Here is a 26413-nt window from a genome sequence, read left to right on the forward strand (position 1 = left end):
ACCAAGATCGTATAACAGCCAAGAGTGTGATGAGAGAGAGCATACAGAGCACCAAGATGTGGACCCCAATTTTCCATGCCTTGAGCTCTGTAGCTATTTACCCCGCAGCAGGAAGAGACACCATCATATTCTCTTGGGAGCTAGACCTGCCATTGGAACTAAGAGAAATAAATGGCCATTGCCTCTAGTCCTACTGACATATTAACTGTCTCCACTGTCTCCTATTTACATAACACCTCCACAGCTAGTTCAACACCATGGAGAACTGCCACAGCTAGGCATAATAGAGCAACCCCTGCTATGGTAGAGGCAGGAAGATCATGAGTTCAAGGTCACCCTTAGCTTTATGTACATAGTAAATTCAAGGCTAGACTGAGCCTTGTGAGACCTTGTATAAAAACATAAATAAATAAATAAATAAAGATAGATAGATAGATAGATAGATAGATAGATAGATAGATAGATAGATAATAGAAAGGGAAAAGAAGAAAGAAATACCTGAGAGCTGCTGTGATGATGGCTGTTTTCCAGAACACAACCTGGACCCAAGCAGCCCTGAAGGCATTGCTGGGTCCATAGGAAAGAAAATATCTCAATTTCCAACAAAATCTTCAAGTGAGAATTGTGCCTTTTCCCCCATGCCCACAGTACTTGCTGGAAGACTGAGTTGGGGAAGAGGATCAGCGTGGGAAGAGTCTCTCTCTACCTGACACTAAAGGGCAGTGGGCTTTTGTGCACGGTCAATGACTTTATTACTGTTTTTCATCCATCTCCACTCTTGGGACACAATGAACAGCTTTCGTGGGCTTGGCAATCCTTCTCTTTCCCCTCTCATCGTGGAGTCATTTCTAGGAATGTTACTGAGACGTGGCTCCCTCTCTAGGCACGTTCCTGGGATGTATACTATCTGGAGATCAGAGGCAGGGGATGCATTGTCCTTCCAGGCTCAACTGAGCAGAATCTTGGATGTAGGTCCCATTCGTAGGTAAGATTTTTGAGATTTTAAAATGGAAAGGCAATCTTTTCTTCTAACTTTAGAGCTGAACTTTCATTTCCTTCTTTTACAGAAACCGTGTATAAGGGATTGTGAGGTATTTGGGGGCCTCAAACAACCTCTACCATTTATTGTTTGTCAGGTAAAGCAACCGAGCCAAAGGTCTAATCTACAAGGAACTCTTGGTTTGAAACCCAATTGACTCCAGGAGAACCATGGTAAATTGAAGGAGTCTAAGTCAAACACATTCTGTAAGCACATTCTTCCAAATTCTACCCCAACCCCAGAATCTAATCTTGGACCATAAAAATACCCAGAGAAATTCCCAAAAAGGGAAGTAAAAATAAACAAAACAAAGCACAGCTATATATTTTTCAAACATTTATAAACTATATAAAAATTTAATAGAGAAACTGTAACAAAATTCCACTGGTATGCCTTTTGTGTTCTGAGCTGAAGTAGACGGACTGACGCTTCCCAACATGTTGCTTCCATAGAATCTGGAATGAAGTTATTTTCTTTCTTCCATAAGTGCTGTATAATAGTGTCTCTCGGTAGAGGGGGTAATTTGGGGACATTTGGCCATGGCAGATTTTGTTGTTACTACTTAGTGGGATGGTGATGGTCTTACCAGAACTTGGTGAGTAGTTGCCTGGGATGCTGCTAAATACCTTTTGATACAGGACAGTTCCCTACAGCAAAGAAATATATGACCAAACATCAACATCACCATCTCAGTGAATGTCAACTTTTTGATAAGCCTGGGCATTTAAAACTGAGTTAGTATTTAAATCTTTTTTGTTTAGGGGTGCATGAGTTGCAGATACATCTACTCAAATATTTCATATTTTTAAATGGGCTGTAATGGGGTCTGGGAATGGGTCAGGGGGCAGTAACAGCTCTCTGTGGACATGACTCCTCCTGACAATAGGTTCACCAAGCTGCCTTTAAGAGCATGGATTGGCATTGTTGCCAAGACTTTCAGGGTAGCTACTTTGTGAATTTTATTTAAGTCATAAAAAGTGAGCATGTGGGTTCCAAATCAAGCAAGGTGTTGACTGAATCTATATGTAATATCCATATTGCCTCTCCCAGTTCTCACTTTCTTCTTCTAAAATCTTAATATCTCCTGTCCAGTTAACAAATTGAATTTTCATAATTGCTACAGTAATTCTGGTAATGGCTATTTGTTTCCCATAAGCCTCTAAAGAGCCTATTGTCACAAAGAGCAGACCCAAAGACTTCATGCAGCTACGCAGCTATGAAGGGACACTCAGCAGTAATATGTGGTGACAGCATTTTTTAATTTAAAGCTTTAAAAGTCATCAACATTAACAGTGTCATCACCTTTCAGGACATCTTCTCTTTCCCCTCAGGAGAATGTGGGAATAATCAGTCCTTTGAGAAGGTTCTGTTGGCTCTCAGAGACAAGGAGCTCCTTAATTGCCACTTTTCTTAGTGTTTGAAATGTTTGAAATGTGTCTGAGTTTAAAAAAGAAGTTTCAATATTGAAATGACAACGCTTATCCTAATTAGTTGAGATCTTTTGCTGCATGTCTCTTTCCAGTTTCTCACGAACACATAAACATAAGTTTGAAAATTTTGCTCTATTTTATTTGACAAGCTTTGAATGAGGGGGACTTACATACGTGTGAAATATCTGGGTCGGAAAGAATGGATTTCATGGAAAATGAGCAGAAAAGGGAAGAGGCAAAAAGAGAGTAAGTGTATGACCTGCAAACCAGCCTGCTAAAACTTCAGTTGGCACTATGATGTCCCCATGAGAGGGACATCTATAGGAAAGGAGCCATTTCTATGTGTTTTCTACCAGTCAAGAGTGTGATGGTTAATTTTGTGTGTCAGCTCGATCATGCCAGGCAGTGCCCAGATTAAAGGTTATTTCCATGTGTGTCTGTGAGGGTGCTCCTGCAGGAGAAAGGCATGGACTGGCAGCTTGGGCAGGTGGCTAGGTAAGTTTCCAGTGCGGGTGGGTATCATTTCATCAGCTGAACACAGAACTAGGGCAGAAAAGCAGAGGAAGGAGGACTTTGCCTCCTGTTACTTTTTGTTTGCTGATGTGAGACCTAGGCTGGTTCTTGTCTGTCTGTCTGTCTGTCTGTCTGCTATCATCATCACCACACTCTATCACATTAGTTCTGTTTCTTAGGAGAACTTTAAGATGCCGGTACCAAAATCCTAGCAATTAATATGGACTTAATCAATCAGTATATAGTGAGGGGCTAAATGAAAGAATTTCTTTTCACTGAGAAAGGAGAGAGGGAGAGAGGCAGAGAGAGAGAGAGAGAGAGAGAGAGAGAGAGAGAGAGAGAGAGAGAGAGAGAGAACGCATGCATACATAAATCTCTTCAAGGAGGTAGGGATGGGAGGCCTTTTGAAGTTACTAGGAAGTCTGTATCATTTAAAAACATGATTTATTTTTAATTATGTGTGTGTGTGTGTATGTATGTGTGTGCACATTCTCAAGAGTGCAGAGACCAGAAAAGGGCACTGAGTTATATAGGTGGCTGTGAGCTGCCTGATATGGGTGCTGGGTAACTTAGGAAACACTCAAGAGCTCTTAACTATCGAGATGCCTCTCCAGCCCGTGGTCTCCATCTGTTTAACTGAAGTCAGCATCGGCTTTGCTATGTAGCAGGAATTCATTGCATGACAGAGATGAGATGGGTGAGAACGAGATACACATTGATGTGTTGAAGAGTGTACTGCACATTCATTTTCTAATTCCCTGCAGACTGAGGCAGTGGGGTACATTCTACCACAGCGCTTCTCAACCTTCCTAATGTTGCGATCCTTAAATCTGTTCCTTATATTTGGTGACCCCTAAACCATAAAACCATAAAACTACTTCATTGTTACTTTATAACTGTAATTTTTATATTGCCATGAATCCCAATGTAAATATCTGATATGTGATTCCCCCAAAGGGGTCACCCCCCAGAGGATGAGAACTGCTATTCTCCTTGTTACAGGAAAGGAGAGATGCAGGCCTGGAGGCCTCTCGTTCTGGGATGCTGTCTTATTGCTGACTGGCAGAAGGACCACTGCTGAAGCACAGGTCTCCAGGGCCACTCAGGGCATTATGGGAGAGAAGATGATACAGGGTAATTGAGCTGATTACTAATGCCGTGAACATTTCTCTTGCTTTAATAATCTACTTTTAATTTTACCCGTGGCAGTTTGTAGTTCCCACAACACAGCAATAATTAAATCTGTGTTCAGATGGTTGTAAATGTACCCAGAGGTCTTAAGCAATGGGTGAATTATACCCATTTAAGTTAGAACATAATGCTAGCATTCAGCCCTCACAGAGTAAATACTAATTACTGAAGTTCCCTTAAGTTCCACTAGATCCCTTTAGTTTCTACTTCTATTTCCAAAGAGCGGGAGAGATGAGATTCAAATGGCAGGTTTTCATCTCAATATTATAGTCATCACTCCTCTGGTACAAAAGTCTGAGGCGGTTTGTTCAAAGCAGGGCCGGGAAATGTGGCTGCTTTTAAAGGCCTTCCTTCCAGAAGCTGCGGGGAGGGGGAAGGACTAGCATTTAGGAAATGACACACAGGGAAAGGGCGGAGAAAGTGCCCCTACACCCCCATCTTCTGTTCAGGAAGGGCTCCTTCAGTGGCTCAGTCTGGCTCAGGTGTGAAGAAGCCTGTTGGCAGGGGTGGGGGTGGAGGAGGAGGGGAAGCAATGAATCCTTCTTCGTGGCTTCTTCTCAGGAGTGTAATTCAGTCCCTTCTTTCACTCAATATTTCTCCATTTTAACAAGGGACACGAAGAAAGTTTGCTCTCCCTTAGTGGTTTGGGATTTCACAAGGTTTGGCCTGTGGTGGTTGCCTGTGGGGAGCTAAGGCTTTATGCTCGCTCTCTCGCGCGCGGTCCCGGGGAGTCAGCAAACGTTTATATTGAATCCCTTCTGGCTTGGTATCTATACACCACCTCAGGCCCCTTGGCATTTTCCCACTTTGATAATTTGCATTATCATGGGACCTGGCCACTCTGCCCTCCCCTAGCCAGGCTCCTCCAAACCCCCTTCCTCTCAGTGGGGCAGAGCGCTTCCATTTTACCGCGCTTGGCGCCCTCTACTGCTCAGTTACCCTGAGACTTTCCGACCTTGTGACCTTATACTATTGAACAGGATGAGCATTTCTCTTATCATCCTCTTCTTGGAACTATTTCCCAGCTTGCCTCGTATAGCCTGGGGTTTAGAGTACTTAGCAGAAAGAAAAAGGGAAGAGGCCTTCATGGGTGGCCAAGCTGAGGAAGAGTTGACCGCCAGAGCCACCATTAGAACGGTTGGTGGCAAACTGACTGAGCTAGTTCCAAGCTGGAACTGATCAGGCCCTACCAGGGCAGGGTGCGAAGGGAAGGCAGGGAGGCTTAGAAAGTTGGGTCTGTCAAATTGTCTCAGCCAACACCCATAGGTGGCACTAGAGATTTGGAGATGTGGCTGTCACAGGGCGCGCCAGGGTCGAGGGTACCAGGAGAGAAGCAGGAGGGAGGCAGATTGACCACTGTCACAGAGTGGATCTGGGACACTAGGGACAAGGACAGCTCACTTAAAAGGGTGATGCAGAGGAGGCATGTGGTAGAAGTGGGCTGGTAACTGATGGGGAAAACCCCAGAAAAACCAGGGTTAAAAAGGCACCCTCCCCCACCCCATAATTCCCCAAAAGAATGGAGAAGACACATACTTTTCCTTCAGGATCTTTTATTAACGTATAGAAAATGTGTTTAAAAAAGGAACTATACAGAGGCTAAAAGCAACCGGGACTAAAAATACTAGTTAACAATGGTTAACAAGCAGATTCCAGTCTTTGAGCTACCGTGCCATGAAAGGATGGGACCAGCTGGCTCTCCCTCTTCCTTCCTCTCTGTTTATTTCATTCATCAGCGGGTACGTCACCTGACAAGCAGTCATACGCCCCTTTTCTTCGTCTTTTTTCTTCCTTTTAAGTAAGAACCTTTTCAAGTACAATGTAGCTACAAAGTCAGTAAATTGGTCTTGGTTTTTTTTTTTTTTTTTTACCTGAAAAGGCTATTAAAGGTTAAAACCACAAATTCAAATTCAGAGGGACTGGGGGATTTGGTGCTTAGGATTTCTCAGGATGACAAATAAGAGACCACCGGGTTGAGTTTCATTCGCTTGGAGCCCCAGGTAGTAATCCCTCAGGGTCACAGTGACTTGTTTAGGGCACCTGGGAATTCCTGTGGGCTTGAGGGTACTTGGGGTTGGAATAGTGTGTGTGTGTGTGTGTGTGTGTGTGTGTGTGTGTGTGTGTGTAACTACAGGGAAGAGCATGTATGTTGAGCAGCAGGAGGGAATAGACTCTTACAGATTCTGACCCCTGTTTATGAGCCCCCGCAGTGGCACTAGGCCTTGAAGGGTGGTAGCGAAGAAAGGAGCCGCCAGCATAGGATTACTCCCTTGGAGGATTTTTTTTTTCTTCAGGAACTGCAGAATTTGCTGTACCTAATATATGTCTGAGGTACTGCCAAGGAGCCATCACACTGAGGAGACTTGAATTCCTTCTTAGGAGATCTAGTTCTTTTAACGTAAACTTTCAAAAAGAGGAAAATGGGGTTCAGTGTTGGAGTTTTTGCCTGATGGTTGAAACCACCAAGTTTCTGATATCTTTCTAAGTTGTCCTCTAAAGTGGCAAAGTTAGAGTTGAAGCACATTGTTCTCCTAGGGTGAGGAGAAGGGAGAAAGGCCTGAGGGAATAAATACATAGAGCTCCTTTCCTGCCTACTTGTAGCTCCAGTCTTCACAGATGTCCTCTGATGTGTTCCTTCAGGGAGCCTTGGGAGTCTGGGAGGGGGTTATGAGAATTTGGCCTGCACCCTGCTGATCTTAGCCTAGAAATTCATAGAATGTTTGCATTTGATGCTATTTGTAGCTTGTTTGAACACACTTCATAACTCTTTGCAAATTCTGGGGTCAAACTGATACCCGAGGAACTTACACTGTAATTCTGCAGTCTCTCCCTCCTTGATCCTGGCTCTGTTTGGAGGCTGCTGTGCTGTCCCAGGACTGGGATGGGAAACCAATATTTGTGTCCTGGCCTTATCTTCAAAAATTTAAACAGTAAGAATTGCTGCAAAGTTATTTCTTACTACTTCTGACTGCGAGGGTTGATGATCCCCTGGAGTACTTAGCAGGAGGCGGGGTGTGGGGTGGAGCAAGAATTTCCATTTGTTAAGAGGAAATAGAGAGAAGGGTGGAATTAGGAAGGCTACCAAGAGAATGTTACTGTGATCCAAGTTGGCGGCTGCGGGACTCATTGTGCCAGCCGCTTTCCACACAGAAAAAGTCAAGGACATTTTTATTAGGGATGATGGCTCTCCTCAGAAACTGTGTGACTTCAGGCATGTTACTTAAGAATCCTGTGCTTCCATTTCCCTCATTTATAAAACTGACTCTGGGTTGTGGTTAGGATTCAATAAAGTAATTGATGTGAGCCCTTTGCACAGAATCTGATCAATAGGTGTGCAATAAGCACTATTTCCCCAGTCTCTACTAAAGGAAAAACAGAATAGAAATAAGAAATATTGTACCAGGCCTGCCCCTAGCTCTATGCCTCATTGGCTGTGCAAACTAGGAAAGCTGCTTGTCTGTTTTGGCCTTGCTTTACTTGAGCATGAAGTGAGAGGGTCATGTTAGGTGATCTCAAGAATTTCCTTTGGCTCCAAAGGAGTGTTTTTTAATATTTGCCTAGGAGACAGGGTTGAGCATGTTAGTTCATAATGATGGATTGTTTAAAGGCAATAGGTTTCTCTGGGGGTTGTGAAGCCACTGACTAGAAAGAAAACAGTTTTCATCCATGTATCTGGCCCCCAACGCTACCCCTTCCCAGGCTCCCTCAGTATGGTATACCTATATCTCAAGGTTTCTTGTACTTTTTCCACCAGAGCAAGTAGCCATTGACTATGCTCAGGAAAGGATCCACAAGGGGACTTTGAAAGAGTTAAATATTTCTAAATTAGAATCTGAGCATCAGCCCAGCCTCACAGCTCGGATAATGGGGTGCTGTTCTATAACGTTAATAGAGGCCCCCTTAGGAACAAGGGCTGTGTTAAACGGATACTCTGCAGTAGCCTTCTTAAGCTATGGAAGGAGGGAGGATTTCCTGTTTGGGAAAAAAAAAATCGTGACACTGTCCAAAGACTGTGAGGCTTGCCAAGGACATTTGGACAACGAAGCACTGCAGGTGCAATGAAGTCATGTTTCAGGAGTGGAGTGACCTTGAAAAATAAATCAGAAATGCTTCCGATGACAAACCAGGCTGTGCCGGCTTGGGAAGGAAAAGCTAGGTTGAGGCAAGATTGGTGTAGCAGCAAAGAAAACCCTATTGCTTCTTGCTTCTGTGCAGTATGGCTTCCAGTGATCTCCTGACACAGGCAAAGGGTCAAGTCCACGGGAACTTTGTCTAGAGGCCAGAACTAGAGAAGCCAACGCTGTTGTCTTGACCATGGCCACTCACCCAGTTTCTGTGTTTCTGTTGGGGGACCATCTCTAAGATTTGCTTTTGTTTTATGAGACTCCATCGGCTTCTTTTATTTAACTTACATTTCACCACCCCCCTTCTTCCTAGCTATTTTCTCAGAGCTTGAAGAATACAAAACTGGCTTTATCTAAATCCAGCGTGGATTTAGTTAGGCTGAACCAAAGCCACTCTTTCCAAAGGGACCCAGGTCTGCATCAACTCATCCCTGAAAACAGAAATGTTCCCTGATTCTCATGGCATCTCTTACTAATGGAGTTTGTTTCCCTGCTTAATTGGAGCAGTTTTCATTTGTTCTGTGAATCCCCATTTTGCCTGGCAGGGCCAAAATACTGCGATATTATCAGGAGAGATGCTGTCACATATGGGAGGGTTGGACTGTGGAAGAAACAAAGGCTAAGGGAAGCAGTTAGTCAAAGAACTTTAGAAATTTGTTCTGAGGACTCAGCGGGACAATAAAGAGAAGCCACAAGCCATGAAGCCATGGAGCCAGGAGCTAACTAACTCTGCCCCCTTCTCCCCAGAGCAGAAGACCTTGAGTCCTTTAGTATCAGAATGAAAGCTGACCACCCAGGGAGGATGGATGAGAGACTGAACCCCAGACTTTAAAGGTCCACCCCATCTCTGGGGCTCCCAAGCCCCTTCTTGTAGCTTGGGCAAGTTTGAGGTAAGCTAAGCATTATCCCATTTTCTCTAGGATTGAAATTGGGTTATTTGAGTCTTTCAGAGTCTTGTTGTGGACATTTCAGAGTAGATGGTAAGATGTAAATAGAGGTGGGAAATGATCTCCACTCCTTCATATAATCCTGGGTAAGTGCCTCCACTTCTGGAAATCCTGGGTGGAGGAAAAAGCAAACGCTAAGCCTCGGAGCATTTTCAAATGTGGTCACTGACTGCTCTTTTTCAAGCTCTCAGCTTGGTGCATCTGCTGTTCTCATGGGTCCCATTTTTTTTTTTTCTCTCGAGAAAAGGACGAAAGGGAACTCATCAAACCTTCCTCAACTGATGCTTTGAAAAGATTCTCCGATGACCTCTTGTCCCGTAATCTATAGCTTTGCCCTGACGCTGGATTGTTGAAGGTAAAAATGTGTTTAGAGTAGTTTGTTTAGGCATCCAGCTTGCTGGCAAGGCAACCTTGGTACTTCACATTCGCCTTTGAAATGAGTGTTCTGTGAGGAGCTGATTGGCTCCCCAGTGGAAGGCAGCGAGATATTAGAGGCGAACCTCACCTCTTTAGAGACAGGGTGTTGGTAGCTGGGAGAAGGGGAAATCTAAATATCCATAGACATTTGCTTCATTTTTCTCTGCTGCCAATCTCCTGTTTAATGAGATCTGGGTTCTTCTTTGGCCCGAGGTCACCTGGAACCAGAGGAACCACGTTCCATCATTCCCCACTTTTCAAAAGCAGTTAAGTAGGTGTCTGGGTGCTGTGAACACAACGATGTTGTCCCTTCATTAAGTCCCCTTTACCCAAAAGTATGTTCTGAAGGCTAGTACTTTCTTCAGGTTTGTCATCCCAGATGAAGAGTCTTCAAAGTCAGTCTCTTCCAGAGGCAGCCCTGGGAAAATGCAAATTCAATATGCTGGAAACAATCAGCAATGGGGGATGCAAAGAGAAAGAGCAGAACCGCCTGGCTCTCGATTCTTGGCAGTGAATCCATGGCGGTCAGTAGTGACTGTTGTTATTGTTTGGGTTTTCCTGTAAGTGTGTATTCTAAAGTGTCTGCAATTATACTCATCTTTTTGACAGGGTCCACTCCTAGTCGTTCTGAGTCCTTTATGGGTAAGTTGGGTGCTTAGGACAGGTGCTGAGTATTGTTGCCTGCCTTGTCAGGAACAAAACCAGGTGTGGGAAGGAGCAGATAAACTAGGAGTCCTTAAGAAGCCCGATGCAGAGGTTAAGTCAGTCATGTTCAGACATTTTGTGTCAAGCTGGCCATGGATCTTGGGAAGACAGTGGATGGCACAGTCTCTTCCAAACGTAGTGTGATGTGGCTCTCTCTCTACTTAACAAAAGGAATCTAGAAACCCTTTTACAGAAGGTTGGATGAACTGATCTTTGAAGTCCCCTTCCTTACTTTACAATTCCAGGTGATGCTGCCGATACTATTTATAAAAAATGTTCCACAGGATAAAATAGTTCCCATGAAAGGCAGGTTTAGATTTCCATTGATGTTACTTGATTTTTCCCTGGAACTGATGACATGCAATCTTGTTCCATTTCAGCTTCCTTGATGAGGTGGGCTATATGGGCACACCCAGGTCCTTGGCTCTCTTGCACAGATATAATACATAATGACTTTAGCTCCTTTTGGCATTGTTCTCTCTCTCTCTCTCTCTCTCTCTCTCTCTCACTCACACACACACACACACACACACACACACAGAGAGAGAGAGAGAGAGAGAGAGAGAGAGAGACAGAGACAGAGAGAGTTCTCTGTCTCCTTCCTCCTTCCCTTTTGTTCCTTCCCTTCCTCCATCTCCTCTGTGGGAATTCTTACTTTTCCTTCATTGCGATGGCACACCAAGGCCAACTTTGATCCTGTGTTTCCTATCACAGATTCACATTATGGGCTGAAAACTGAAGGGGTGTCAGAAATCCTTTTGGTCTAAACTCAGATTCAATAGGTGAGGAACCTGAGGCCCAGAGATGTGAATAAACCCATCAAGGTCTTAGAGGTGGCCTTATATCCCTAACTGAGTATGTTTACCTCCCATGCTGCATGGTTGGCCTATATATAGTTAAATCTCATATAACTTATAGATTCCTCTTTATTCCTCCTTCTCTTAGCTGTTTGAAGTACATGTTGGATTAAGAAATAAAAACTCTACTTGTACTGTTTGGCCATGAGTGTGGCAGTGAGTCTCCATCACAAAGATGGAGAAGGCTACAGAAAATGGCAAGCAGACTCCAACTTCACAATGCTAGGTGTGTGATTGTCCTCCAAGAGGCCTGTTGCTTCTGGTTCAAAGCTTGATTAGATGGTGTCTGTTTCTATTACAAAATGTCAATTCATCCTGTAACTGTGGTTGGCAAAGGTACAAGATGCCCCAGATGGCAGCCATGGGCCCTATAGCAGACACAGTGGGGCCTCCGGGACGAGTGAGGACAGGGAGAGACCAGCTGAGAATTTTGGTGCAGTTTGGGAAGATGCTGCAGGGAAGACTGGCTGGGTTTTGATTTGAGGAGAAGCTGAGAGGTCATGGCTTCTATAGCTTCCAGTTCCCCGAGGCTTAAAAATCAAATCACGTGGGGGCGGAGAGTTCGCTCCTCTCACCTTTGGAGTTCTAAATGCAATTTCCTCTGGCACTTTTTATTTTTCTCCTCAAAGCAGAATAATAAAGGGGTGTGGAAAATGTTTCTCATGATCTCACCTCTTGGGGGGGGGGGCGCGTTGGCTCTACCTACCACAGGACCAAAACAAAAGACGAGAACAACCATTCTCTCTCCTCCTAGGGCGATATATTGGTCAGCAGAATGGCTGATGCTCATACAACTTCTTTCCCTGATTATTGCTAAGCCACTTGCACTGAGAGTAGCCTGGCTGAAGACAGAACTAGAGATCTTCAACTAGGACATCAGGGGAACGAATGCATGGTCCAAAAAAGAATCTCTAAGTAAGGTCAGTTTCCAGTGGGACTTACAGACTCCCTGGTAGGTGCCCTGATTTCTACTCCTGTCCCTTCTCAATGCCTGATGTAAGCTAAAAACAAAACCCTTCTCCCAGTCTCACCACCAGAGTTATTCCATGACAGTGGCTTATGACATCCAAGGGCACGAGCAGACAGCTTTGGCAACTGGAGTCTTAAACAATGACTGGGTTGTTAGGTCTATAGGCTCTAGGGAATAGAACTAGGGAAGGGGTGGGGCTGGAAGAGAAGCCACTCCTCCTGTGTGTTAAGTGCCAGAATGTGAAAATCTTTAGCCCATTTTAATGAATTTGGGCTGTTGTGTTGGGATGTGGCAGGTGTCTTCGCTCTTAAGAGGAGACTGGCCAAGCTTTCTTACTGGAGCTCCCCTGTGCTGGTGTGGTCACCTGGCCATGGTCGGCTGTGACCAGTTTACTATTATTTAGAAGAGGAAGGTGTCTCAGGAGAGGGTAGAGGAAGAAGGTGTGTGTGCCTGTCACCATAACAATTTGTATTTTATGGTTTTTGAATTGTGTTTTCCACTCCCCAGTTTTCCTCCTCTGTGAGAAAGGAGGGGATGATTACGGAGGACTGATTAGCAGGGAGCGTGTAGCCCAAGGGTCAGGCTCCAAGGCAGCAGAGACTATGAGCAGATGGTACCTAACTGATCCCTGCTTCCTTCAGATGCTCTGAGTATGTTGTGAAGCACGTTACTGTTGCCCCTCCCCCCTTGTCTCATATTATAAAATACAAACAAATGACGGAAAAGATCGTCTGGCTGGTGGCTGGCTGCCCAGTGCTCAGAATTTCAAGGCTCGCCGTTTTCTCCCGGCTGTGAGCCGGTGGTTGTAGGGCCGCATCTTCATTTCTACAAAGGGGATGGAGAATTCATGGCCTTTCCAGTGGTACCAGTTGATCCCCTGCATGTGAGAGAGAGGAACGTGTCAGATATCCCTTCCCCCACAGCTGGAGAAGAGGAGAATGGCTGGATCAAGAGAGATCCACTTACGGACTTTGCTCTTCTCTGTCAACAAGCAGTTTGTGGCAGAGTTCCCAGTGTGACGAAGAAAGCTGGGTCTCCTTCCAGCTTTCCCTTTAAACAGGTCTGGGGCTTTATACAAGGCAAGTTGTGGGTCATTTCTTATTGCCAGTTTTATGTTTTTGCCTTCAGGGGTTTCTTGCACTAGGGTGACTATGGCGAGTGTCAAGATCCCAACTATGTGGAAGCACTTTGAATAGTGTAATTGTGGACAGCTCCTTTTGCGATGCAGAGACTTGGGTGGTTTCCACCTGGGGTGAGCAACCTCTGGGTTTGCCAAGAACTAAGGGGGCTTCTCTGAGTGTGTTCCACTGTTTGTCACCTAGCCCGGACTGTCGACTTGCAGTCTCTTTGGGAAACAGCCCTGGTTACTTTAGGTTTCTGCTCTCTTCCTTTTGGGGCCCCCTTTTAAAGTGTACTAAGTCTGTGACAAATTGATCTCCTCCCACAAAGTGCTCTTTATGTGGTCTTTTCTCGGGCTCCTAGTACTTCTTTTTAAATGGGTTCTGTCCTCTGGACCACACTGACCACAGCCAGAACATGGCCTACCTGACTGTGCCTGGATTCCCCGTACTTCCCATTGAGGTTGGTCCGGTGGCAGTTCTTATACCACCAAGCACCCTTGTATGACATGGCACAGTTGGTGACTGCAACGTCGTTGTCTCTGTCCTCCGTGGAGAAAGGGCGTCCCTGGTGATAGCTGAGGGAGTCTCCTGCAAAAACGAAAATCAAAAGCATTCAGGAGTCCCGTTTGTTGTGGACATCCAGTTACTGCGTGGTACCCTGGCTTACCTCTCTTGCTTCTTCTGAGCCGCAACATGACTAGGCTGAGCCTTCCTTCCATATTACCTCGTTGGGGGGGGGGAGTCACTGTTTCCCTCTCTAATCCACTTCTCCGCTACTGAGGTTTTGCTAGTAACTTTATCCATATAGCTCCATCTTAACACCACTGTCTATTTCCCCTAGGCTTTTCTGGGACACATAACACTCAGGTTCCCATTGTGGCCCTTGGAGATGCAAGGAGCCACAATGATTTGGACCATTCTGGATCTCCACTATGTAAGTTCATCCTGCCTTTCCCCTGTGCTTGCTGGCCCTGATCAGACTGCACCTAGTACCCCACACCTGAGAATTTGGTTCTGCCTGTGAAGAGGAACAAGGGCACCCAGAGTTACAATCTACAACAAACAGGGTGATGGGAACATCATAACCAATGCTGAAGGAGAAGTGGGTAGAACATGGGCTGTGTTTTAGGGAGAAGCAGGCTTAGGTAGAGAGAAAGTATCTATGGTCACTATTGCCAAATATATGATGAGCTGTTGAAAAAGAAATACATATAAATAAACTCTATGGGGAAATGGGAGGGTGGATGCGCAGAGACTGCAAAGAGGAAAATTTTGGCTACATAGGAAAAGAAAATTCTTAATAGGCTGTCTAACACTGCAGTGAGATTTTCTTTCAGAGACAATGGGGACTGCGTGTTCTCGTGTCAGTGATGTTGTGCAGTGGCTTAGGTGAACCAGTTATTCAAGGTGAGAATCAGACCATCATTCACCTATAATGACTGGTAAAACCTGGGGTGGGATTTGTGGCTGGAGATGATGGGAAGTAACTCACATTGTTTGTTGAATGAAAGTTGTCTTAGATATGTTTAAGATCACTTTCCTCTAAGAGGGGCACAGTTCTGACTCTATGGCAGCCAAGTTGTGTCCCTGATGTCCACTCAGTACTTCTGTGAACTCTGGCCAGTCAGTCTTACAGGGGAGTCCTGAGGCAAATGCTTCATACCCTTCTCATCTCCATATAATTTTGAAGGATTTGGATGTTGTACTCATCCAGAGCCAATCCCACCAACTGAAACAGTTTTTCCTTCTATTCCTGCTTGAGAATGGCAGAAAATATATTTTCCTCTTCCCCTCCTAAATATCACCTTCACCTCCTTTATCCCAAGGCCTACTCGAACCATTACCTTAAAAGTTCTTGGTTCAGTTTTACCCTCCTGCGCCCCATTGCTGACATCAGACGGGTTTGTGTCTGCTCACGTTCGTGTCCTCTCACCTGCACGCTGGACGGCATCCTCCGTATTCTCCCACCGGTCCTTTCTGGTTTCTACTTTGATGTTGCTGACCAATAGTTTCAGATGTGGTCCCCTTGGTCTTTGTACCCTCCCTCCTCATTTGTACATCCATGTACCTCATATATTCAAGACATGAGGACGTGAGCTAAGCCCTGGCTTTCTCTCGAGCCACTGTTCAGATCATACCTTTCTCGTGGCTCTGACATTAGCGAGGGCTCCTGTTATCTCCCATCAGGATTAATACAGCAGCCACCAGTTGGTCTCTCTGTTCTTCCCTCAGAATTCCTTTATCCTGCTTGGGGCTGGCCTAGAGATCTTTCTGAAACCCAAATCCCATTATGCCACTACGGACTTACAAGGCCTCCCTCCATGTAAAGACTAAATTTCTCCTTCAGTGCCAAGACTTTTCGGAATTAATTTTTCTGTCTCCTTTCCTCTCTCCCTCCCTCTTCTCTTCCACTGCCCTCCCCTTTTTACTCTATCTTCTTATATAGTCCAGGTTAGCCTTAGTCCTCAATCTGTCCATCTCAGCCTTCCATGTGCTATAGTAGGTGTGTGTCACCGCCCTCAGTTCTTGTTCCTTGCAACCATACAGCTGGCTCTAGGGAGCCCATTAAGCCTTGCCCTCTACTGTAGCTAGTCCTTCTGCAACTTCTTGCTTTTTGGTCGTGATTTCAGATGAAGAGGCAGATTTTAAAGATCCTTTGCACACAATACAGACACCCTTCTATGAGTGTCCTTAACCTTAGAGTACCATTTATTATGCAGAAAGCTACTTTGCAGTGATTTCTGTTTTAAACTAGATGGCTACTCTGTAAGAGTCCCCTAAAGCTGGGCAGGAAGAGTTGCTCTGCCCTTACCGATGGCACAGTTTGGAACTCTCAGTTTGAGTCTCAGTAGATAGTCTTGGAGGGTGAGGGCCATCATAAATGCTGGAGGCCCTGGGGTGGCTGGTTGCCAGTGGAGCCTCTGGTAAGAGCCAGAGGAACTGGGAAGTGTTACAAATGCCAGGAAGAAGTGGGGCATGGTTTTGTTTCCCAACATGAACTGTGAGCAGTTGCCTAGAAATGGTGTAGCCTAAATGAACCCTGAGTTTTATCAATTGAAGAGGATGAATCACCATTAATTTGACCAGCCAAGCTTTAGGAAGCACTGGACTCTGATCCAGGGGAAGGGCGTGCAGTCTAACAGTTCTGCCCTCCGGGGTGCAGCAGAGAAACTGGCCTGGGAGAGAGGTTTCCAGGGCTGGAACCAAGGTAGACAGACAACAAATGGGATTGAAGAGAGAAAGATGGGGGGGGGGGATGAGGGGAGACCAAAACTGAGGTAGGCGGCTTGTTTCTCTTCCCGTGGGAGAAGCATGAAAGGCTTCTCTGTAGGGGCAATTCTAATTCTAGGGAGTGAATAGTAAATGGTTAGTTTTTGAAATGATTTAGTATGACATCTTGTTTAATGTCCATTTCAATGGCTGTTTTATGCTCAAAGTGTGGCAAATTGGACCTTTTGTTGGGGCTCTTCAGGCTCCTCTGATTGCTCCTGTGAGTGACTCAGCTGTGAACAATAGCAAAGGGACACGTGTTTTCTCTTTAGAGTAACAATACCTGGCTGAGAAAGGAAATAATGGAGTAGATGCAATAATTGGAGGGGCAACACCTCGAGGTTCATTTTAATTCCAAGAGTCATAGGAAATGCTGCTAAAATTAAACACCAGCATTTAACTCTAAAATCAGAGGACTGAGATGCCCAGTAACCCCATGTCCCAAACAGTAGCGTACCCCGGAGAACAGGCCTCACAAAATATGCTGTAATAGAGCACAGTAGGCAACGGCTAAGGGCTAGCTCCGGCGAGGTGTTCTCATGGAACTGTGAGTAGGGAGAGCTGAAACAGATGGTTGTTCTGCTTGGTAAAAATGCCATAAAAATCAGCACTGGAAACCCAACCAGGTACGCTTGGGAGAACAAAGGCAGCATGGCCAGTGAAACATTAGAGCAATGCCCTGTGCTCCTTCGTGGGGTGCTAGGGTGACTGCTGATGGGGGGAGGGGAACTGTACTGACTGGTTTTGTATGTCAGCTTGACCTAAGATAGAGTCATCAGAGAGGACGGAGCCTCAGTTGAGGAAATGCCTCCATGAAACCCAGCTGTAACACATTTTCTCAATTAGTGATCAATGCTGAAGGGCCCAGCCCATGGTGGGTGGCACCATCCCTGGGCTGGTGGTCCTGGGTTCTATAGAAAAGCAGGCTAAACAAGCCAGTAAGCAGTACCCCTCCATGGCCTCTGCATTGGGTTCTAGCCCTGGTTGAGTTTCTGTTCTGACCTTCTCTAATGATGGACTGTGATCTGAAGTGTAAGCCAAAGAAACCCTTTCCTCTCCAATTTGCTTTTGGGCCACGTTGTTTCATTGCAGCAATAGAAACCCTAAGACAGGGAACATCTTAAAGATTGGGGAATCTGAATTGTTTCATTAGTTCAAAGGTCATTGTCCCAGTTGCCATTGTAAGGAGATGCCTACTAAGATGAGAAATAGTTCTGCCCACTTCAAATGGGAGCCCACACAGATTAATCTAGATAAGCATTCTTTCCCATGACATTCTTTCCAAGTAAACCTTACAGACATATTTATTGCACTTACAACAAAATTTCTGCCTAGTCTGTAAAGCGGGACAGACATCACTACCATAATTTTCCAGATGCTATCACTATTTATTATATTTTTCCATTGGAGAAAACTCAAGCCCTAAAAGATTGATTCCCGGTCTCCTGAATAGATAGGAAGAATCAGTGTGAATGGCCCAACTGTCTCCTTCACGGCTAGCAGATAGTTCATGAACCTGATGAGTTCTGCTGCTTCCTCTGCAGCACAGGACCAGCACACACCCACTGCCCATGGAGTCAGCAAGGGCCCCTGGGTACCTGCAGTGCCATTGTAGCCTCCTATGCGGAGCTTGTATAGGCTTCTGCTGTCTTCTACAGCGAACTTGTCATAGTAGGCAAAGGCTGCCTCCTGGCCGTCCCTCATATCAACTCGCAGCTCGTAGCGGCCCTGGGCTGTTATCCTGTGGATGTTATCTAGTCCTGTGGGGAGAAACAGACTGTGTACTGAGTCTTGCCCCAGCAGCTTTGGCAATGGGAGGGAAACATGCTATGGAAAAGGGCTTGGTTATCCACATTGTTCTGCGCTCTACCAGGGCTGGTTTCAAACAGACCCTGCCAGGCTCTAACTGTCCTCTTGTGAGGAGGGTCACCCCAGGTCTGTCACCTCAGACAATATTGGTTCCTACCAGCTAATCTTGACCTAGTAACTGACAAGCCCCAAACTCAAGATTCTTGGCCATGTTCCCCAAAATCTTCTATGTCAAATGATGGTAGCAAAAACTCAACAAGTCTTGAAAAGGTGTGATCCTTTTGGTGTGTGCTGTACGAAGCAACAGGTAGAAACATGTGGTCAAGAGAATCCAAGATACCCAGACACAGCAGGGGTTCCTTGCCGCTTCAAGACTCAGGCCACATTGCACTGTGCTGCCCTTCCCTCCTGTCCCGAATTCCTGGGGCCTCCAGAGACAAGTCAGAGAAATGGAGAGTCCTGGGTTTGTGATAACTGAACTTATGAATTTTCCATCTTATGATGGTGTTGAAGCTATCTGCATTTGTTAGAAACTGCACTTTGCATTTGGGCCTTTCCCTTGGCTAGAGATTCACTATGCTATACTCTCTCCTTAGGTTGGGCATCAGCTCCACCGAGCACAGCAGCCAGTCAATCATGTGACCACAATAGCAAACAGTCACACTCTGCAGAACACTGGGTAGCTAACCTGTTATGCTTAGTAGTTTAGTACGTTAAACACCCTTTCAGCTTACCAGGAATTTTCACTGAAGATGTGTAATACCCTACTATAAGTTGGGGAGCATCTCTGTTGCTAGTTGCCTCCTGGCTCCATTTCTTTTTTTGTGTCATCATGTGCTACATGTTTAGCTGCTATGGCTACCTCTTCACTGGTCCTTCTGAACTCCCACTCACTTGCCCTCTCAGCATCCCAGGCCTTGGGATAGGAAATTCTTATAAGGTACAAAACCCTTTAAGTCAGAATTCAGGCAGAGCCCTGAACTGATATTTTCTCATATCCCTTTTCTCTGATTTTGACCTATCTACCTAAACTTTGAGCTATTGACCTTGTATTGCTGAGAACTCTGAGGCTTCCAGATTTCTGTCTGCCCCGGGAAGCTGGATCCTTTTCGATTTGATGTGACCCCAGCTATCTTAGTGTGCCATGATTTAGAAATAAAAAGTGGTATAGGTACTAGGAAATTTAGAGATGACTTAAACCTCCCTCTTCTTTTTGCGGGAGAGGGTTCAGAGAGTGAAGTGGGTGGCCAAGGGCCCAGGTCTTTGGTTCAGTTACCTGCTTAAGATTTAAAGCTTTACCTTGATTGCAAGCAGAAGGCTTTCAAATATTGTTTGTGGAGCTGCTGACCCACAGCCTGTCCTTGACTCTCGTGCAGGTGCTGTGTGAGGGTGATGTGCCTGCTCTTCAGCATCTAGGGAGCCCAACCCTCAGCTGCTAGACAGGCTGACTGCTGGTGACTACAGCTGCCTCTCTGAGGGTTAAGTCCTCCGACCAAATGTGTTACTTCTTCCTTCTCCTCATACCTCAGAGCAGACTCTGGGCAGAGACTGAAGTGGAAGTTCAGAAGACTAGCTTCTTTGCCCGATGGGAGCCAACTCAGAGAAGCAATTCATGTTCCAGAACATCTCTTGGACTCCATATAAAGGGAGTGTATGGTTTGTTTTTTTTTTTTTTTTTGGGTCTCTCCTTGTTCATTCAATCCTCTTCTCAATATCCCACTTGAATAAGAACTCACCCCAGTAAATAACTTGAACGAGAATCCCTGTTTTAGGATCTGGTCCCAGAAAACCTAACTTGGGCTAGGAGACCTAGGGTTACTGGCCATAGAGTATCACTGCTCAGCTACAGAGCCTCAGGTCTCTGTTAGCAAACCCTCCTATAGTGGGGACATCTTCATTGTCACCTTGACTGGATTTAGAAGTGCCTTTGGACAGAAGCTTCTGGATCTGCCTGTGAGGGGCTGTCTAGATTAGACTAACTGTGGTAGGAAGAACCTCCTGGAACGCCAGCTGGATAATCAATTAGGATGGGAGCCTGGACTAAAGAAATAGGAGAAAGGGCACTGAGTTCCAGCTCTCTTTGCAGTTTCTGTTCCTGATGCCATGATGGCCTGGATCCTCCGAGTAGGAGCCAGAATAAACCCTCCTTTTTTTAAGTTGCTTTAGTTGGTTACTTTGCTGCAGCAGTGAGGAAAAATAACTAACATGCCTCATTTACCTTATGTCAAGGCTTCTCTTTTCAGCTTCTGATTTCTGTAACATGCTTCCCAGGCTGCAGACCTGACCACATTTTCTTCCTTCTCTGGCTTATTCCTTGCATCTGCTGGAGGATTTCCTCCCTGTCCGTGATTTGCATATGCCAAACGGATTCCTGCTTCCTCTCCTATCCATCCTCTTTCCCATTCCCCTGATCTTTCCACCTCTGATACCTGGGACCTGTTGTTAGTCATTTGTCAGTTAGTCTGGGGGTGAAAGGGCATCTCTAGTGAGAAGAGACACAAGTATGAACAAAGCTCTAAATAACCTTGAACAAACAGGGATGGTTCCACATTCCAACTCAGCTTTTCTTAAAAGATGGAAGCGAAACCCTAACCTTGACCCTAATCTCAACTCCCAGTCTCAGTTTATTCTAGTATTTCACGGATGGTTGAACGCAGGGCCCTTTCTGATCATCATTCAACAACAGCAGCAGCTGCAGCAGTGACAATAGACTTGGTATTCTTACATGTAACTGTCATTTAATCATATTAATATTGCTCTCTTCTCGTTTTTCAGTTTTAAATGATACTTGTACTTTCGAGGCATCTTTTTATTTATGGCACACAACAACAAGCTTTCCATTTTTTGGCAGTGGATAAAGCTTCTTTAAAACATATATTTAATTAAATAGAAAGTGATATATAGAACATTTAAGTGCTGAATAGTTCATATGTTTCACAGAAATAATAGAAACTGTGAACCGGGTGCACAGTGGCTTAGGTTTTTGTAGCCATGACTCTTGACTACTTATGTCTACATTGATTCATGGGTATTACTGACTCCCAAGCTGTTTGAAAATGTTGTAAATCGAAGCACATTTTTCTGCTTGTTTGAATTCTCTCTGAGTGTGTTTATATGGTTCTTACCAAACATTTTTATTTCCTGTATTGACAAACATAGTTTTGGCTATCTAACAAATACTCAATGAATTGTTATCATTAATTGATATTGACACTTGAGATACATGTACCTCAGGCAGTTTTAGGTAGTGATGTCTAAAGATGAATAATAAGACCCCCAAGAAACATACAATATAGTCTAAACAAATAAAGTAAAATAGATACCATAATTCAGGCCATATGGGAACTTGGTCAATTATCACACAGGCAATGGAAGAAAAGAGTCAGTACGGCTTCTATGGAGGAGGAGGTGCTTAACTTGGCCTTTGGATATAGGTAGGTAGATACCAAGGTGAAAAGAGAAAATTGGCTGAAGGAGTGTTTCTTGCAGTGGAACCTTCCATGATTGTGCAGGTTCAAAGGTGAGTGCTGGGGAAGTGGGATGGGATAAAAGGTGGAAAGAAGGATCCAGAAGGAGATTAAAGGGTCTTGTATCTTGGCTAAGGAACTTGGTCTTTACTGGGTGATGATGGAGTCATGGAAAGACTTTACCGAGTTATATTACCCTTCCCTCAGATTCAGGACATGAAGAAGATCATTCTAGAGCCACGTAGGCAATGAGGTTACCCTGAGGGCAGAGATCTCACCACCCTCGAAAGACTGTGAGGCTTGAACAAGAACGTGGCAGGAGTGTTTGTTTCTCTCTGCCTCCCTTTATCAACCGTTAGGGAAATCTTACAGAGAAATGTGGGCATTCACACTCTGACTGCTTTATGAGCCGACATCACACCATCATCAGTCTGACGTGAGTGTGTTTATCTTCCTATACTCACCTAAACCTCCATCTAAGCTTCCTGCTGTGTCACACCTCTGGGAAACCACCTCTAATGTCACTCTCATTTCCCCGTCTCCTCCCACAGCAGATAATAACAGTCTCCCAGGAACCCAGCAGAGTCTCATTTCTCTCTCGACCTGCAGGCTGGCTAGCTGGTTGCCTAGCTTCCGAGACAGGGGCAGCCTACCCATTGCTTCCGTGCTGTGCCCCGTTCCCTATCAGGCCCCTACCAGGCAGATCCTTGTCTTTGTACTTGCCTCATGTCAAGATCCATCAGCATAAAAGACTATTAATGAGGATGGGAAGAGACAGAGCAAAGAGGAAAACACCACAGTCAGATAAAAACAGATCAATAGTGGAGCCAAACGGAGCAAGAGGCACAAAAGCAATTCACAAGCTGTCAACTGCTCAATGGACACACACTTCTGACAATCCCAGGCAGACACAGAAGGGAGAGAGATGGACAGAAACCCAGGGCAGCCTGTGCAGAGAAAGCACAAAGCGGATATTACCTAGCCAAAACTCATCCTCCAGATTCCCAAAGCCAACGCGATAATCAGCCCATTTCCGGAAAAAATCAGTTTGGCCGTTCTGCCGCCTCTGGAAGACCTGTGAAGAAAAAGAGAGGAGACGCTCCATAAGACTGGGTTCTGTATCGGCTAGCATCAGGACCATTTCAGAAGTGAGCTTAATATTTCCGTGGTAGCTTTCGCAGGGGATGCTCAGAGCCCTTTTCTTGAAGTGCTGATGCCTCTGACAAATAGGCTGAGGGTGTGATATCGACATTAATTTGCACCCCTGCAATATAGAAAAGATTCAGGATACAAATCAAGCTACAAATAGTCAGGGGAAATGGGCCTGATTCTCAAATTAATCTTTTTGCACCACAGAGAGTAGCAGGAAGCATTTCTCACCAAAGGACTGGGACCAACTTCAAATCATCCAGTCACTGTCATCATCTTATTGCAGGCAAAGCAATTGCATATCATTCACTTTCCAAGCTGTTTAAGTGCTAATTTCATTTAACCTCCAATACATCAGCCTTGGCTTCAATTTCCAATTATGCTTCAAGAAGGAGGCACAAATATGTCAGAAACATAAAAGAAAATGTCTCCCCAGAGAATCATGCGTGTAGTCAAAATTTAACTCTTCCAAGCCGTCCCGTTGTGGAACATTAAAGCTCCAGGACTGTGTCTGAGCAGCGATAAGGGTGTGTACAGGAGGATGGGTGGGGCTGCTTCCATTCACACTGAAATCAACCCCTGCTGCTCTGTTTAGAGCAGCTTCAGGAACTTGCTCAAGTGTGCAATGACTAGCATCTCCAGCTGCCCTATATCTTCTGCTCTGTACTGGCCAATCAGATATGAGAGGAGGTGGTGTCAGCAAGTAGTGTCCCTCCCAACCACTGTTGCTCTGGGGAGGAATTTGGGATCCAGAAAAGGATGAAGACAAAAGCAGCTCTTGTAACTAGAGGGTCATCCACATTTTGTCCAGATCTGATCTACCATATGCTACCCTCCAACATTAGGAAACTAACTACTTCACCATGGGAGTCTCAAGTGCTTCTGTGAGGTGGCTGCCTCCTCTTTGTTTTAGCTCCAACCCTTGGCAAGCAGGATTGTTATGTCTCACTCCTTTCCTTTCCCCAGCAGCCCCTGCATTCAGTTGATTTGCAGAAGGAGTCCAAAGCAAGGAAGGCAGTCATCTTGCATCCCTTGTTTGGGATAGGCCACTGCACCCTTTGTATGTGTCCTGCTTAGTTCTTATTGTCAACTTGACCCAACACAGAGTCATCTTGGAAGAAGAAACCTCAAGTGAAGAATTGCTCTCAGGAGATTGGCAAGTGGCCATGTCTATGAAGAATTATCTTGACTGAAGTGGGAAGGGCCACCTCACTGAGTATAGCACCACCTGAGGGAGGTGGGCCTGGGCTGTATAAAAAATAGCTGAGCATAAGCCAATAAGTAACTTTCCTCCATGCTTTCTGCTTTAGTTTCTGTTTGTGTTCCAGCTCTGACATCCCTCGATGATGGATTAGAGATTGAAAGTGTAAGTCAAACACTTTTCTCCCCTGTGCTGCTTTTGGTCGGGGTGTTTATCATAGCAACACAATGAAACAAACAAACAAACAAAAAAACTATGGTCATTCCTTTCTCTGCTTATGAGTGGGCTCCTGAATGAGGGTCTTGAAGGCAGTGAGGAGACCAAGACCCAAGTGAAGGGGGTAGAGAAAAGGACAGTCTAAAGGATGGTGACAATGAAATCCGCAGGTACTCAGTCAGGGAGACTAGAAGCCTGAAGATGTGCCTACAGCATGTACTTACAATCCAGCCGCCCCCGTCTGTGGTCATGTCACAGTATACTTGCAGCTTGTGCCTTAGCTCCCCATTGAGGAAGATGGTGTAAACTCCACTCAGAGTATCTCCATTCATCAAATGCTGGGCACAGTCTTGAGGATGAGAGAACAGACGGCCCCCTACAGAAGAAAAGCAATTGAAAATTTTAGATTTATTACATGTGTGCATACGTGCCACATGCATGCATTCAGGCCACAACATCCATTTGGTGTCAGAGAACAACCTGAGGGAGCCAGTTCTTTCTTTCCACCCTTGGGTCCTGGGGATGGATCTCAGATTGCTAAGCTTGGGCAACAAATGCCTTTTACCTGTTGGCCATCTTATCTGCCCAAAGGCAATTTTTAAAAAATGGTTCCTTTCTCCATTATGCACCAAGACCCTTGGGTCAGAGGATGTTTTAAAGAGTCTTGTGGTTGGTACTTCACCAGGAGCATAATTCATGATGCGTGGGTGTGAAATTCTGTGTGCAGGTGTGAAACTTGAATGAATGCTGGCTCTGAAGACTAGCAGCTGAGTCTGTGGTCTGGATTCTCTGCTTCTCAGTTTGCTTGACTAACAGCTAAAAGTCTTGAGCATCCTCATCCTCATCAGTAAAATGGGGGTAATAAAGTCTTCTCCCTTTTCCTCAGCAGGGAAACAAGATGATGCCACTGATTGTTCAGAGACGGGCCAGTAGACCACTGTCTGGACCACCTTTCGAATGGAATGGATGAATGGCATCTGAACAAAGTCTTTGTCATCCACATGGTAGCCATTAAGGAGGGCCCAAATAAGCTCAGCATTAGCATAGAGATGAATGTCTATTCCCTGTGCAAAGCAATCTCTTGATTGTACTAAACAATCAAACAGCCATGTTTTACAGTTCAGTTTAAATTTAAGGAGAGGGCAGGGGAAGTAAATTGCAGCTCATCTTTCAGAAGGAACAGCCCAATCTGTAAAACAATACCTAATTAGCTGTAAGAGAAGCTTAAATCCTCAAGCACTTTTCTCTGAGATAAGTTTTGTGCTTACCAGGCAAGCAGAGAGCAGCCTATACTGGAGGACCCTGCCTAGAGGACAAGCTAAAGGCACAGCTTGCCACGGGAGGCGTGGTGGTTGGGGAGCTCTGTAACTGCGGGCTTCTGGGCCAGTGAAGAACATGGCCACATGATACAGCTATGTTTCTCTATGGAACCGAGATAGACAGGAGGAGCGGTTGAAGCCAGACAGCCGGTGTCAGCAAACAGCGCCTCCTGGTGGTGTTACACACTACAGCTGTGACACCCTGCCGCTTGGAAAGTCAGAACAGTGGATGTCTTGGGCAGAGCATGCCACACAAGGAAAATGGCACACTAAAATTCCTGAGAGTCCCCATCACAGGTTGTCTATAAAGCATTTTGTGTTAGGAAGAGGCTACTGGTCTTCATCAAGTCCCCACCCCCAACCCACCCGACCCAGAGATATATTAACTCCTAGGACCATACTCCGGATTGCTACCACAGGTTTGCCAAAGGTTGGTGGAACAGGACACTTTCAAGAATAGTCACATCAAGGATTGGTGATATGGTTCTGTAAAACTTATGCTTTACAAAGAGAATTTGTTTTTCTGTTTAATTCTTGTGAAAAACTTTAGAGAAAGGTTGATAGAGATCCAACACTTACTTTAACAGAGAAGAAAAACCGCTCAGAAAGATTACAAGATTGACTTATTCAGGGAGGTTGAATTCAAAATTTCAGAACCCAAGTCAAGT

The 26413-nt window shown here is 45.1% G+C and overlaps 1 protein-coding gene across 3 annotated transcripts in view; it reads right to left on the reverse strand.

Moving 5' to 3' along the window:
- Positions 1 to 5709: 5709 nt before the first annotated feature.
- Tnr (tenascin R) overlaps positions 5710 to 26413 on the reverse strand; it is a 407595-nt gene continuing 386891 nt past the window's right edge. For all 3 annotated transcript variants that reach the window (XM_048421165.3, XM_085688031.2, XM_048421166.3), the window contains 5 exons: positions 24651 to 24802; positions 22839 to 22935; positions 18183 to 18344; positions 13739 to 13902; positions 5710 to 13070 (listed from right to left, as the gene is read on the reverse strand). In XM_048421165.3, the coding sequence (XP_048277122.1) occupies positions 12951 to 13070; positions 13739 to 13902; positions 18183 to 18344; positions 22839 to 22935; positions 24651 to 24802 (695 nt within the window). In that variant the 3' untranslated portion in view covers positions 5710 to 12950. The remainder of the gene's footprint in view (positions 13071 to 13738; positions 13903 to 18182; positions 18345 to 22838; positions 22936 to 24650; positions 24803 to 26413) is intronic.

This window comes from Myodes glareolus, chromosome 5, assembly GCF_982192425.1.
Source record: "Myodes glareolus chromosome 5, mMyoGla1.1, whole genome shotgun sequence".
NCBI lineage: Eukaryota > Metazoa > Chordata > Mammalia > Rodentia > Cricetidae > Myodes > Myodes glareolus.